The sequence below is a fragment of the Nanorana parkeri genome, unplaced genomic scaffold (genome assembly GCF_000935625.1).
Source record: "Nanorana parkeri isolate BGI_ZX_2015 unplaced genomic scaffold, ASM93562v1 scaffold1004, whole genome shotgun sequence".
In the NCBI taxonomy this organism is placed as follows: Eukaryota; Metazoa; Chordata; class Amphibia; order Anura; family Dicroglossidae; genus Nanorana; species Nanorana parkeri.
The window spans coordinates 316,694-332,580 of record NW_017307272.1 but is presented as its reverse complement, the minus strand read 5'-3'; the positions used below and the strand labels follow the sequence as shown (position 1 = coordinate 332,580).

The 15,887-nt window shown below is 44.3% G+C and overlaps 1 protein-coding gene across 2 annotated transcripts in view; it reads left to right on the top strand.

The window, feature by feature from the left end:
- The window catches only part of LOC108795773 (latent-transforming growth factor beta-binding protein 3-like), a 305,365-nt gene that overhangs the window by 272,683 nt on the left and 16,795 nt on the right, over positions 1 to 15,887 (top strand). For both annotated transcript variants that reach the window (XM_018567072.1, XM_018567071.1), the window contains one exon: positions 12,899 to 13,030. In XM_018567072.1, the coding sequence (XP_018422574.1) occupies positions 12,899 to 13,030 (132 nt within the window). The remainder of the gene's footprint in view (positions 1 to 12,898; positions 13,031 to 15,887) is intronic.

Below are 15,887 nucleotides of genomic sequence, written 5' to 3'. Positions count from 1 at the left end.
GCCCGGCGCGGGGCCGGGCACTTGGAGCCAGAAGCGAGAGCTCCTCGCGGATCGTCCCCCCTGCCTCACCAGGTAAGTGAAAAAACGAGTAGTGGTATTTCACCGGCGGCGCCCCTCCGCGAGGGCGGGGGCCTCCCACTTATCCTACATCTCTCATGTCTCTTCACAGTTGCAGACTAATAATACACATATTATTAGACAAGTGTAAAGACTAAAAATTCATTTCAGATGAAATAAACAAAAACTTTTCATTCGTTTCATCAAACAAAACACATTTTAATGCTATTTTGGATTCAGCCATTGGCGTGTTCTGGAGGCAGGGCGCATGATGTCATATGACACCGCACGTGTTGGGCGCCACCATCTTGGTGTATATCTAGGTATACACCAAGATGGTGGCGCCTATATTTGCGTGTGACGTCACCTGACGCCACGCATGCATGGCGTCATGTGACGTCATGCTCCCCACCTCCAAGATGGTGGCACGTATTGTGGTGGTCGTACGTACCTCCAACATGGCCGCCGCACATTCTCAAACAAATGATTATGTGCCTGAATACATTTTTCGTATATTTGGGCAAATAGTAATTCATTAATTTAACACGTAGTCTAGGTTTTGTGTTCCGTTTTTTTTATTTTTACTTTTTTAGATGCACTTACTTGAAAAAAGGGTCTGCATGAGAACCTGACACTTTATTTCTATAGGCTCTATTTTAGTTTGACATTTGTTTACCACTTGTTTGCCTTCTGTTGTTTTATGTAATAAGAATACTTATATTGTGCCTACAAGTTTAATAGCTTTGAATAAAAGTTTTATTTTTATTATACTTTTTAATGTGTTTCTTTGGGGCTTAACAAAATGGGAGTCTTTAAATGGTGTGGATATTGGGGGAAATGAGTGTGGCCACTGAGGAGTGTGATTACTGAGGGGTGTGGTCACTGAGGGGCGCTGTAGAGCTTTCACGCACAGGGCGCCTAAAGGCCTAAGGCCGGCCCTGATTGTAGCCTCAGAGCCTTCTGCTGTGAATGCCCTACCTGATGAAGAGTTTCATAAAGGAGTACAACCTGATCTATGCCTTCCCTCCTACTCCTTTTTCATCTGCTCTGCAGGATTAAGTTGGATGGCAGGGCATAGCTTTGAATTGGCTAAGGCGGATGTGGCATTCCGACCTACTCAAGCTTCTAGCAGACTCCCTGTGGGCTCTTCCAGACTGACCAGACCTCCTGTCCCAAGGACCGGTTTACCAGTCTACTTTATAGCATGGCTGTTGAAGCTCAGGTCTTGAGGGTCAGAGTACTTTTTTAATCAATGATCACCATGCTGTTAAAATCTAGGAAGTCTACCTCTTGTAAGGTCAACCATCGCACATGGCAGGCACACTTCGTCTGGCCTACAGAGGACAAACATTTTCACCTCTAGAATCACTTCAATACTTCAAGGGTCTGATCTGAGCACTTGTGAACTTGTTTCAAACACCACTATACTTCCATTTCCTGGCCCACCCTGTACACCTTTGGAGGGGGTGTCTGTCATATAGCTCTTCCTTTACAACACCTTGTGAATCTGTGGGATTTAAACCTGGTTCTGTGATCATTTCAAAGACTGCTTCTTTGAACATATCTGTGACATTCCCCTTTCCACTCTCACTCATAAGTTGTGATCTTTGTTGCCATCACCTCTGCAACATATGCCTCTCTGAGCTGGTGGCCTTGTCCATTAACAAACCCTTTGTGGTCTTAAACAAATAACCAAGACATTGTGCCAGAGGCGTCACTAGGGTTCGTGTCACCCGGTGTGGAAAAATCTTGGTGTCCCCTCTCCCCCCCCAAAAAAGACAGCTAGGAGAGAGAGTGAAGATAGACATCTTGTGTCCCTGATTCAGGGCCATACACTGCAGAGCTTTTGCAGGGCCTATGCAGCCTTACGCTAGCGCGAGCCCTGCACTTGCCTGACAATAATGGTATATTGGTGGCGGCGAAAATCAGCAACCTGTAGCACCAAAGAGCATATAGGAAGGGGCGATGGTATTGCTGTAGAAGAGTGTCAGAGCAGGATAGTATCATTGTAGAAAAGAGACAGGGGGATGGTTAGCATCATGCATTCACTCTTGTCACTATAGAATTGCAATATTTGTATTCTAACCTTTTATTTTTATTATTAATAAGTAGGGTAACTATCAGGCGGGTATGGTAGAACAGTGTCCAGAGCAACCTTGTGACATCACTGTGCATGTTTGTGGCATTGGCAGTAATGCACAATAACACATTTACATATACTGTACACTATGCTATCCATGAAAACTGACCAGAAACCCATTCGCCCATGCAACTATGCCTCCTCCAATTGGGCAGGGGGGCTCTACTCTCCCCCCAGTCACACACTATTATTATTATGGATACCATTTATTCAGACCGAGTACCAATTATTTTCTTCAAGAACTCGCCGATACTAATTACTGACACCTTTGTTTAGTGTCATCTGACAGTCTTTCTAGCCCAGTCGCAGCTGCAACCTCTGTGCCCCTGGTAGTCCTACCCCTGTCTCCAAGCTGTAGACAGACTACCATCAGTTATAGAGGACTACAAATCCAAGCAATACATTATACAGCAATGCAGAATAGTATATGAATTTGGTACATACTGGCCTGATATCTCGGGTGTAGGGTCTCAGCAGGGGCAGATGTGGAGGGTTTCACCAGGGGCAGATATGGAGATTATCAGCAGTGGCAGATGTGAAGGATCGCAGCATGGACAGATGTGGACAACTGCAGCAGGGACAGATTTAGAGGATCGCAGCAGGGGCAGATGTGGTGGGTATCAAAATGTAAATTGTAATGCCAGCTCCAATGGGGACTACAGGACCGGGTCTCAGTGGGCCCCCCTAGCCTCGGGTACGTCTGCCCCTGAAGAGGGCCATTGTAAGTCCCCCTAGCAGTGTTATTGTTTGCCCCAACTCCGGTCACTGTCACTTTTTATGGACAGCTAGGTCTGCATGTAAATGGGGAGAGAAAGACTAAATATACACTGTATTGCCAAAAGTATTGGGATGCCTGCCTTTACTTTAATGGCATCCCAGCCTTAGTCTGTCGGGTTCAATATTGAGTTGGCCCACTCTTTCTTCTATAACAGCTTCAACTCTTCTGGGAAGGCATCCACAAGGTTTAGGAGTGTGTCCATGGGAATGTCCATGGGAAGGTCAGGTACTGATGTTGGACGAGAAGGCCTGGCTGCATGCACTGACCCCGTTCTGTCATTTTATGTGGCCTACCACTTTGTAGCTGAGTTGCTGTTGTTCCCAGTTGCTTCCACTTTGTTATAATACCACTAACAGTTGACCGTAGAATATTTAGTAGCAACGACATTTCAAGGAACACCTGAATCCAATGATTTGGAGGGGTGTCCCAATACTTTTGGCAATGTAGTGTACAGGAAATATGGTTAGCGTCAAGAAGGAAACATGCACGGATGAGCTTTAAAACAGTGCTACAGGCAAAGATGATGTGCACAGTACAGAAACCAATATCAAGCGCTCACCAAGTGTCTGTAATTCCAGACAAAACGTTGTTTTTTGTATTAGATCAGTGATTAGATCAGGTTTTACTGCTATTGGAGACCCAATTAGAGAGCTTTCTTCTTACGTCCTGTTCTGCTGACATTTCACAGGAAGTGAGGGATAATCTGCAACAGTTACATAGACAAATACAAATCTGACAAGGGTTTTAGCCTCCCCCAAATGCAGGGCCGTAGCGAGGGCGCAGGTGCTGGGGGGGCGCAGCCATCAGGGAGAAGTGGGGCAGCACAGCTCTGCACACTCTATGCAGAGGCTCCTCCCCATTCAGAAACTGGATGATAGTAAATATTTTCTGAATGAATGGGAAGCCTCTGTACTTTCCATTCATTAAGTACTAATGGTACAGAAAGTATGCAAATTTGATTCTGAGCTCACCCCTAATCTGTCCATCGCTAAAAAAAATATTACATGGACTGCATTGTCATACTCGCTGGTTCTCTGGAGAACAATGACAGAGAGTCAACTCTGATATAGAAGTTTCCCCCCACACCTGCCACAGCCCCGAACTGCTCAGCGCCTCTGCACCTCCCGCCGGGTCCCCACGCCACAAGGACTTGAAGAGGAGAGCGGCAGGACGTCTTCCAATCCGGCCCTGCATATGAGCGGGAACAGGACCCCATGGTTGCCCCTCCGTCTGCCTGACATCAGGACTTAACCACTTGAAGACCAGGTGTTTAGACCCCCTTCCTGGCCAGGCAATTTTTCCGTATTCAGCGTTGCGGTACGTTGACTGATATTTTTTCCATCATGCAACGGTGTACTGAAATTAATTTTATACCATTTTTTGGGGACACAGAGCTTTCTTTTAGTGGTATTTAATCACCACTGGGGGTTTTATTTTTTACTATATTAACCCCTTCGTGACGGGAGACGTACAGTGTACGTCCTGGTATTTTGTGCCTATATGACTGGCCACATACACTGTACGTGACGAGTTATATCAGGCTTTGTAATGCTGGTAACAGCTGATTCTCAGCAGTTATCAGTCATTAATGAATGCCTCAGTATTGAGGCATTCATTAATTAAATAATTAAGCTTTTTGTAAAAGCTTCTTCCTTTCATTAATGAAAGAATGAAGCCGTTACATGCAAATACAGGACCGCAATTTGCGATCCTGTATTTGACAGCTGAAAATAGCAGAGAGGTAGCAGTGACTCACCTCTCTGCTATTTGTTTTGACAGCTCGAGAGCCCGATGTTTAGATACATTTCACTCAAAAGATACAATGTATATCTTTTGAGTGAAATGTATCAGCTCTGATCGTCTAGGCACGATCAGAGAGCTTTTAGTCAGGATCAGTCTCTAAGGTTATTATTAGCTGTTCCTAAGTTTGGAGCAGCCTAATAGCCAAAAATTAAAAAAAAAGTTAATTTATCAAGCAGTCATAGTGACTGCTTGATATAAACTGACAAGAAAAAAACATTGTTTTTTTTTTTTTAAATTAAATAAAGTGTAAAACAAAATTAGGAAAATAAAAATTATACATACATATATTTTTTATACTATAATTGATATAAAAAAATTATAAAAAAATAATAATCAAAACTTCTGAAAAAAGTGTATTTGTCTGGATTTGTTTTCTCATTTTGTCTCTCATAGTTGAGGTCTACCTATGATGCCAATTACAGGCCTCTCTCATCTTTTTAAGTGGGAGAACTTGCACAATTGGTGGCTGACTAAATACTTTTTTGCCCCTGTATGGGGGGGACTTGAAGAAAAATCATTTTTTAAAATTCTTTTTCATGTGTAACTTGAAACATTTTTTTGGGGGGAACGTTAATTTGTTTTCTTTTTTTTTTCCAATTAACTTTATTGCTATTACATAGGGGGCTAAGAATCCCCTCTATGTGATAGCAAAATATGTGACAGCTCCTCTTTATGGAGACACTAGGGGTCTCCAAGACCCCTGATGTCACCTAGGACCCCCCCGAAGAAGCTGATAAAGCAGAGTTCTGCTTCATCAGCTTCTCTCCAGCATCTGAAGCTGGAGAGTGACACAAGAATGCGGAAGTGATGTAATACCATGTTTCCCCGAAAATAAGACCTACCCCGAAAATAAGACCTAGTACTACTTTTGGGAATTGCTAAAATATAAGACCTACCCCGAAAATAAGACCTAGTTGTGACCATTCCCAGGGCCGGTGGTGGCATAAGGGGGAACTTGAAGAGCCGCGGGAGAGAATCAGCGGTGCCAACGAAGCCAGTGCTAGAGGAAGCAAGGGGGCACTGGAGGGAGCAGAGCCACATAAGCCGATGCTTCCTCTATAGCGCCGGCTCCTGTCACCAAATGCACTCCGCCTGTGAGGAATCGATAGTAAAAGTGTGCTTTGCTCATTCTGGCCAGCGATTGGTTAGCAAATTGCTCTTGGAAAGGTACGGCACCCCTGATTGTTCTGATCACCATATTTTTGTATATGAATACATGTAGACTTTTCTACATAAGTGTGGATTGTTGTACATTAAAAAAAATTAAAATAAGACCTACCCCGAAAATAAGACCTAGCGTGTTTTTTGCAGCCCCAAAAGATATAAGACTTATTATATGTCTTATTTTCGGGGAAATACGGTATACATCACTTCCGCATTCTGGCAGCGGAGAGGGGACCGGAGGGAGATCGTGTACTGATCCTCTGTCCCAGAGGCACTATGCTGGTCCCGGGATCGCACCGGGCACAGCGGAGCCCGGGACCGGCGAGACAGCCGGAGGGGAGGAGCCGCGGAACGGGGTTGCCTGTTTTAAAATCTTAGGACTTTCCCGCTCCCGCGCGTACGTGCGCGGGAGCGTGGCTAAGCGGACATCTAAAGACGCCCGCTCGGATCTAGAGAGCCGCCGGCCGGCCGTTTTTTTAGTGGTTGAGATGCACTGGTGTAATCCCCTGTTGGGTGTCACCGAACCCCCCAGTGACGCTGCTGCATTGTTTCCATTCCTCTATCTATCTATCCCCAGTTCATCTGATGAGATTTCTCTCCATTGCCCAGATATGATTTGAGCTGTGAGTCTGCTACTGCTTTCAATAGAAGGACTTATGCTCTTTTTTGTCATCCCTGTCATCCCTGTCACCTCAAAGGAGAACGAGCTTCTCACACCGCCATTTCTTGGTGGCTCAGACAGATCATAAACCAAACCCATTAGGGTCCATTCACACTTCTCTGTTCCTGTGTGTTGCGTTAAATAACATGTGATAATGGGTGTTGTGCCACGCGTTAATGTGCGTTGCTGTAAGGCAGCCCATTCGCTGTTACTGCACAGTAAAGCAAACAGACATGGCACTAGTGTTTACTAGTTACCACATATTTACTTCCCTATCACAACAGTTTCACTAAAAGCTATGAATTGTATTCACTTACAAAAATTGACTACAATGAGAGGCAGAGGTGCTGCACGTGGATGTAGTAGGGCACAAGCTAGAGGTAGGGTATGTCACCTTTTTTTTCTCCAAAATTGCTGACCGATATACACACACCATTCTTTGCCAAGCCAGGAGTGTTTGTACTCCAGGAGTGTCAGCACTCCTACTCAGCCATGGCTTATTTGGTAGTGCCAACACCAACTGCCTGCCATGGAATATATATGAAACATACACCAGTTGGAATTGCATGTTGCTTTTACTGGATATTAAAAAAAATATTTGATTCGCTATTGTAGCATTACCTCATCTATGCCTTGCAGCAATGGGGGTTTGGTTTCAAATTTTGTAAATGGGTTTCTGGGTAACCCTCTTTGTCAAGCCTTAGAGCGGTGTCAGCCGCGGGAGAATTAATGTCTTTTAAAAATGACAGGGGGGAGGAGTCAAATCCGAATGGGTGCCGTGATAGGGTTAGATGCCAAGAGACGGACCAACAGTCTCGAAGGCACTTCGGGGATGATTAGTCAAGAGTTCTCATACTCCGGTTTTTCATTCTGGGGCCCATGTGTGTTCTTCTATCTCTATGTTAGCTATTGTCACAGCTTGTTACAAATGAGTATTGCCGTTTGGACATGCCAAATGGACTAATATTAAAACTATGTAAACCATGCTGGCAAATGGAGAACCTACATTATGACACAAATAAAAACCTGTTATTTTAATTATAAATAGAGAAAATTAAAATGTCACATTTATTTAAAAATGAATAAAATGTTTTTAGGATAGAATGTTTTATGAAATAAAAATTGATGTTTATTATCCAGTGGAAAAAGGACTACATATAGCTCCAAGACTATTAAGGGGTGACCATCCACTCCTGATATAGGTGTTGGGGGTAGTACCAATATTCAAGTGGGTCCCTTGGGGAACTAGTAGAGGAATCCAAGGACAGCTGGTAAATTACACGCCAGGACATGGCGGTTTTTCTACTGTCACAGAACTTTCTCGGTGTGTATGCACAGCACACCGCTTGTTATTGTCAATGGCCTACATCACAAGGCTGGAAGACTTAAAACATATTATTATGGTTAATAGTATTATAAAGAGTTGAGACGCACTAAAGAATAGTGTGTATCTCAATTTCTTCATTTAGCCCATTAGGTGTTAGAGTATTGAGTTTATAAATCCAGAACGTTTCTCTTCTGCAAAGTGTATGAAAACTTTCTGATGGAGATAAGTGTGTGGGGATGTATTCGATTGCAAATACCCTCAGGTCTTGCATCCTTTTTTGGTGTTTGATGGAAAAAGTGTCTTGGGACACTGTGTTCCAGGTTGCCCTTAGCAATAAGACACCTGTGGCCCCCGATCCTGGCCCGTAGTGGGCGTATGGTGCGGCCAATATACATCAACCCACAGGAACAAGTAAGCCCGTAGATCACATGGTCATGGGAGCATGTGATAAACTGCTTGATGTGGTGTTCCTTTTTAAGATAATCAATAAACTGGCACGTGAGGCATCTAGGCTTTTTACATTGGAAGATGCCTACCCGATTGTCAAAGAGAAAATGCTTTGGTGTGTCCTCTGGTGCTTGAAAAGACCTACTTGGTCCCACCCGATTTTTTACATTTCTCGTTTTTCTAAAGTTGATCGAGGGTTTGGGAGGTAATCTGGGACCTAATCTGGGATCCTTCTGTAAAATATGCCAATGTTTGTTAACCACCTTTTGAATTGCTGTAAAACTATTACTGAAAGTAGTAATAAATCTAATGTCTTTTTTGTTGTGGTTGTCAATACTACAGTCCCTTTTTCTCTCCGCATTTGGTTTGTGGTCAGAGTAACTGGAAAATGCTTCAGTGATGAGTTCCTCCGGGTACTCTGTCCCTAAATTTCTCAAGGAGAAGATGGCTTGAGGTAATATAGTCGCCATCTTGTGTACAATTCCTTTTTAGCCTGCAGAATTGGCTTTTCGGCATGTTCTTTTTCCACCGGGGGTGATGACAACTCTTATAGTGTAAATAAGAGTTCCCTCCCGTCGGTTTGACATGATTGCTGGTGACTATTTTCCATTCCGTGGAATACAGCTCGAGATCAAGGAACACTAGTCTAGTGTTGCTGACCTCGTGCGTGAAAGACAGACTGAATTGCGCCCCCCCCCAGATAGATGCGCTCCCACCCGCAGTAGTAGTGACAGGAGTACATTCCCGCACAGCGGCCAGGACATACAGCTGTCACTGTCAAAGAGTTTACTGTGGTTCAGTGTAAAAAACAAGCACACTACAAGCTTCATCCTCATAGTTCTAGCCGACCGGTGACAATGAAACTGTCACAGGTCGGCTCAGTAGATCGGGAAGTGAGCGAACACATATCGTGTGCGTTTCTTACCACAAACCTCTGCACTCTGTGCGTTACTTCCGTCTGACCTCTGCACTCTGTGCGTTACCTCCTTCTAACTGATGCAATCTGTACTTTACTTCCTTCTGAGAGATGGACTCCGTACTTTACTTCCTTCTGACCAATGCACTCCATGCGTTACTTCCATCTGCGTCAGATCCCTCATGTGCGTCAGATCCTTCTGACCGATGCACTCTGTGCATTTCCTCCTGACCGGTGCACTCTGTGGGTTACCTTCTCCTGACCTCTGTACTCTGTATGTTTCTTACTACTGACCTCTGCACTCTGTGCGTTATTTACGACTGACCTCTGCACTCTGTGCAGATTTGGGGGGTCTTATTTTCTGGCAGTGCCCCTCCCGAGACTAGACTCTGGATCAGCCCCTGGTCAAGACGTCTGTTTCCAGCTAAAAACTCTATTGAGTTTATAGTCTGCAATGTCTCTGCGGAGCTTCTTGGATTTGGACTTGATAATATTGTGCTCGTGCACAATATTATATATGTATAATATATACAAGAGGCCTTGAGATTGTGTTCTAAGTTAGCTATCCAGGAGTTAAACCGACATGAAGTCCAAAAGGAGTCTTGGATGGTGGTTCGTAATTCCTGTACTATCCTAGTGATATGTACTAATTTACATTTTCTCTGGATAATGATAAGTTCAATCCACTTTTTTGTGCAGAACTCCGCCAGGAGTTCCCAATTTGAAGCCAGATCCTGCTCCAAAAAGTCACACGTTTCCAATCCCAGATTAGGTCCCAGATTACCTCCCAAACCCTCGATCAACTTTAGAAAAACGAGAAATGTAAAAAATCGGGTGGGACCAAGTAGGACACACCAAAGCATTTTCTCTTTGACAATCGGGTAGGCATCTTCCAATGTAAAAAGCCTAGATGCCTCACGTGCCAGTTTATTCAGCACGGACAGTCCCAGTTTATTGATCATCTTAAAAAGCAACAACACATCAAGCAGTTTATCACATGCTCCCATGACCATGTGATCTACGGGCTTACTTGTCCCTGTGGGTTGATGTATATTGGCCGCACCATACGCCCACTACGGGCCAGGATTGGGGACCACAGGTGTCTTATTGCTAAGGGCAACCTGGAACACAGTGTCCCAAGACACTTTTCCATCAAACACCAAAAAAGGATCCAAGACCTGAGGGTATTTGCAATCGAATACATCCCCACACACTTATCTCCATCAGAACGTTTCCATACACTTTGCAGAAGAGAAACGTTCTGGATTTATAAACTCAATACTCTAACACCTAATGGGCTAAATGAAGAAATTGAGATACACACTATTCTTTAGTGCGTCTCAACTCTTTATAATACTATTAACCATAATAATATGTTTTATGTCTTCCAGCCTTGTGATGTAGACCATTGACAATAACAAGTGGTGTGCTAGCATCTTGACTAAATGTCATGTTGCATACACACCGAGAAAGTTCTGTGACAGTAGAAAAACCGCCATGTCCTGGCGTGTAATCCACCAGCTGTCCTTGGATTCCTCGACTAGTTCCCCAAGGGACCCAGGTGGACCCACTTGAATATTGGTACTACCCCCAACACCTATATCAGGAGTGGATGGTCACCCCTTAATAGTCTTGGAGCTATATGTAGTCCTTTTTCCATTGGATAATAAACATCAATTTTTATTTAAAAAAACATTCTATCCTAAAAAATTTTATTCATTTTTAAATAAATGTGACATTTTAATTTTCTCTATTTATAATTAAAATAACAGGTTTTTATTTGTGTCATAATGTAGGTTCTCCATTTGCCAGCATGGTTTACATAGTTTTAATATTAGTCCATTTGGCATGTCAAAACGGCAATACTCATTTGTAACAAGCTGTGACAATAGCTAACATAGAGATAGAAGAACACACATGGGCCCCAGAATGAAAAACCGGAGTATGAGAACTCTTGACTAATCATCCCCGAAGTGCCTTCGAGACTGTTGGTCCGCCTCTTGGCGTCTAACGCTGTCACGGCACCCATTCGGATTTGACTCCTCCCCCCTGTCATTTTTAAAAGACATTAATTCTCCCGCGGCTGACACCGCTCTAAGGCTTGACAAAGAGGGTTACCCTCGAAACGCGTAGCCGCTAACTGATCCCACAGGGGTGCCTCACAACTTAAACATATCTCCCTCGGACTCACGAGCACTGACCGATACCGCTCACTGGACCTTCCTGCGTTCGCGCCGCACACCACACGGCAACACACTGCTCAGTGCCGATTCCAGCTGCCGGACAGCTCTCCCTCTCCTGCTCCCAGTTGCCGCGGCTCGGCCTGGCCAGCCGAGGACGCGGCCTGGGGATATCCTGGATAGTTTAGATCTTCCTGCCCGGTAACATACAGATCAACATCGCTGACCACACGGGACTGCAGGGAGTGTATGTGCCCATCCATGACATCACAACCGTAAGTTATACACCAACTATTTCTATTTCAACCAATCAGCCACTCACAGTAGGATGCTCAGCATCTAATCATTATCTCTGGTAGTTGCACTCTTCTATGTATTTTTTCTGTTGAACACATTACACGGGGCTCCTCTCCCGGTTTTCTGAAGAGTCTATGCACACCATCTCCCACAAAGTCAGTAAGTGAAAGACCTGACCACATTACAGTTGTGTGCTTCCATGTATTTTTTGTTATATAATCCTTTAACACCCTTAGGGAGAATTATAAATTGCCAGTTGGAGAGGTATTTTGTTAACTGCAAGATAAATATTTTGTAGCCTCTCTGGCCTGTATCCCATCTTCTGACTGCCTTCTATGTCATTTAGCGGGCATCTAAGGATGACCCCTTGGCCGAGGGCCTCACAAAACATCAGTATAAATTTATGTTGCATGTTCTATTGCGAAAGCCTGGATGTCCGACTCCCTATAGCTGCCTAAAGTGAAGTGCAGAATCCATTGTACTTTCACAAACAAAGAACTAATGGCAAGATTACTGGATACAATGACAACATTTATGAAGGTCTGGGAACCTTGGGTACGGAATTTCATGCTACCATCCTTTGATCGGAAAATAAAATATAAACTGACCTGAGCTTTTAACCTTCCCTAATATATACAAAACTAAAAAAAAAATGTTGTTTTGTACATATACTTTAAGGGAAAAAAAAAAAGAAACCTATAAATAGCAGAGAGACAAGATATTTGGAAAGACAACACATCCTCCAACCCCTTAGGATCTAGGATCAATGAAATGGCCCGCAATGGGAATACCCACTGCACATTCCAATTATGGGCAAAATAGTGTTCCCAAAACAGGGGACTGCTAGAGGGATTTTAGCTATGCAGAGAGATGATGCACAAAAGCGGTGCTTGGATGAGAATCCCTCGACAGGTAGGTTATGCATCTTGTACTTGGTGGAGTAATTTTTGTTCAGCTAGAATATAGCTTTAGAGGCCATAATGTACAGCATGACATTATAAAATAATAAGCAGTTTGATCTTGATAAATATCTCAAATATTACTTGTTTGTGGTTTGTTCTGAAACTGATGGTATGATAACCTTGCTAATTTTGTTTCCTTGTTTTATTTTTCTTATTGTAATTCCAGATGGAGATAGCTCAGAAGAGGAGTCAAATGAGTGCCCATGTGTGAATGGTCGCTGTATGAAAGGCCCACATGGGTTTTCATGTGAGTGTCATGGAGGCTTCCAATTAGACATCTCCCGGACCCGATGCAATGGTGAGCCAAATTTCTTATTGGGTTTATATGTACTCTATTTCTGCCCACAATTTTTCATCTGGAGATCTACTTTTCAAATGACGAGCTCAATGAGATCTACCAACGAAAAAACACCTGCGTTCAGGAGCGTGGCAGTGCATTGAAGTCAATGGCACCGCAGCCAGGCCCCTTGCCCACAGTGCGATCGTCTGCATCCGGAACCCAGGCACATTAGTGTCTGCATTCCAGTCCAGTGCGATCCGCAAAAATGCTGCAAGCACTATTTTTGCAGATCACACCGGACCGGAACGCAGGCACTAATGTGCCTGCGTTCCGGGTGCGGGCGATCGAACTGTGCCCGGGGGACATGGCTGCGGTGCAACCCCACGCCCCCTCCCGCCCCTGAATGCTGGGAGTCGGCCGGCTTACATTCCAGTGTGTTCTAGAGGCGCCCGGCGTCCTATCCTTCCGCGGTGCTCGTGTGGCCGACGTTGCACACGGGTTACTATCACCAGTTTCTGAATGGGGAGGAGCCTCTGCACAGAGTGCTTCTCCCCATTGAGAAACTCATGGTAGATTGCGATCGACCTTATGGGCGCTCTTCCTGCTTTAGGCTTTTTTTCACCTGGTAATCCTAAAAATAACACACTTCCTGTCCTCACTCGTGTGTGCTCGCTTATTGATGCAGAGCACCCAAAACTGATCCTTGATCCTGCCTTGCTGCTAGTGGTGCATCCATACCAATTTGCAGTAATTATGATTTTAGCAGAAAATCTTGATGTAGCCTTTAATAAGCCTGCTGCTGTCAGTGCTAGCCACTACTTGCCTTTATTTTGAATCATACTTGGCAGAAGAAGAAGTGAATGAATGCGAGGCAGTATTCTGATACCTGCCGGCGGCCATCTTGGTGATGGACGCTGGCAGAGAGAGGAGGGGACAGTCACCCGGTGGGATAAGGTATGCCACCGTGTCCCCTCCTCTCTCCTGATACTGTCGGTCGTTCGGTCCGCCTGACTTTTCAGAGGGGGGTGACACCAAAATGACTGAGTTATTTTGGTGTCACCCCTCCAATGGTGTCACCCGGGTGCGGGCCGCACCCCCCTTGTGACGCCACTGAACCAGCTACCTTACTAGCCAATCACGAGTCTAAAAAAGTGGAGTTTGCCTACTTGGATGTGAGTGCCAGAGTTACAGGCAGTGATTGTACCACTTACTGGATGGTTAAAAATAAATAAAAATGTTTTTAAAACGCTTAAAGTATATCTATAGGCAAACTATTTTTTTAGCTTTGGATGGAGTAGGGAAGGATTAGAACCAGGGTCGGATTTACTCTCTCTCTGCTGCCCCAATGCCTGGTTCCTCAAAGCGCCCCCCTATATGCAGGCTGCATACAAGTGATCTCAGCGACATCACTTGTACAAAACAAGCGGTGGCTTCCCCACTGTACATTTAGCCCTGCTTGCCCAAAGCATGGCTTAATGTAGGTAACAACTAACTGCTCGGCATACGGAACTGCATGTCCTGGATGTTGTGGGGTAGGAATTCCACACCCCTGCTGTCCTTCTACTCCCTGCTGCCCCGAGGCCAGGCCTCGGTTGGCCTTCTGGGAAAACCGGCCCTGATTAGAACCTCTGTCATGTTTTTATTGCTGTTTATTTGTCCGCTCCTGAGATTTACTCTTTCTATTTGTCCTGCTGACAACTTAACTTTTAACACAAATGTATCTTTTTTTGTGTCAATGCACCTTCACAACACACCTGCTTTGCACAATGCTGCCATTCGGAATGAATGGCATCGCAGTTGCAGCAATGTGCATAATATGCATTGTTACAACAATGCAGTAATATAAATATTGCCTAAAACTTCTCCATGTAAACTTTTTTCAAATACTACGGAAGATTATAACTAAATATTGTTATGGAAATTCGCTTGGTTCAATGCACAAATCCATGCCGCACTAAACTGCGCCAAAGTATGTCAAACACAAAGAATTTCCCCCGTGCTTAAAAGCACAGTTGTATTACGCTCTTTTGTGCAAGGACTGGAAGTACCTCTGTAGAGTTAGGACACAGGAGACAGGTGTTGCTTGCTTGCAAGTTCCATGCTTAGAGAGCCAGCACAGGTATTTGTTTATTGTTTTATAGCTGCCCAACAGGAAGTGATGTCAGACAGGAAGTGACACAGCAAACCAGGACGTGATTTCAACAACCAATATCACTTCCTCACTACATATCAACATATCATCTCCAATTACCACTGGAGAGAACCTTATCCAGCATTGCTCAGTGATCAATGCCCAATAACATTACTATGATTCTCATGCATGCTTATTTACAGGGACAACGTCATATTATCTCCAGCGGTTGATCAGGCGCACTAGAGACAACAAACGCACGTTCCTTTCATATACTGCGTTCAAAACAAATCCATCCACGCAAGCCAATAAATCCATGCATTGCACGGGGGCCCCAGCCGGCGTCCATACATTCGCCAAGAAGACACTGCTCCACCACACATACAATATCTACTCCAATGGTTTACTCTTAGTGGAGATTTAAACCGGGTCACGCGCCAATTGGGCGTGACGCAGCAAACCCTGACACGGAGAAACATAATGACAAAATAATACAATACACTAAAAACACATCCTAATAAAATTTCCACAACAGTCCCTCCTCTTTGTCATATGCTCCCCAGTGTCCCCCGATGAATCTCGATCTTCTTCTTTGGAAAAACAGTCCCTCTTGTATACGAAAAGTCCTGAATCCATAAAGGCAAAACAGACGATGGAAAATAACGCAAAGTCAATGTTTTTCACGCAAATCTTGACACGTAGACTTTTGGCAAAGAAAACGAATCTTGAAAGCAAATCTTGACT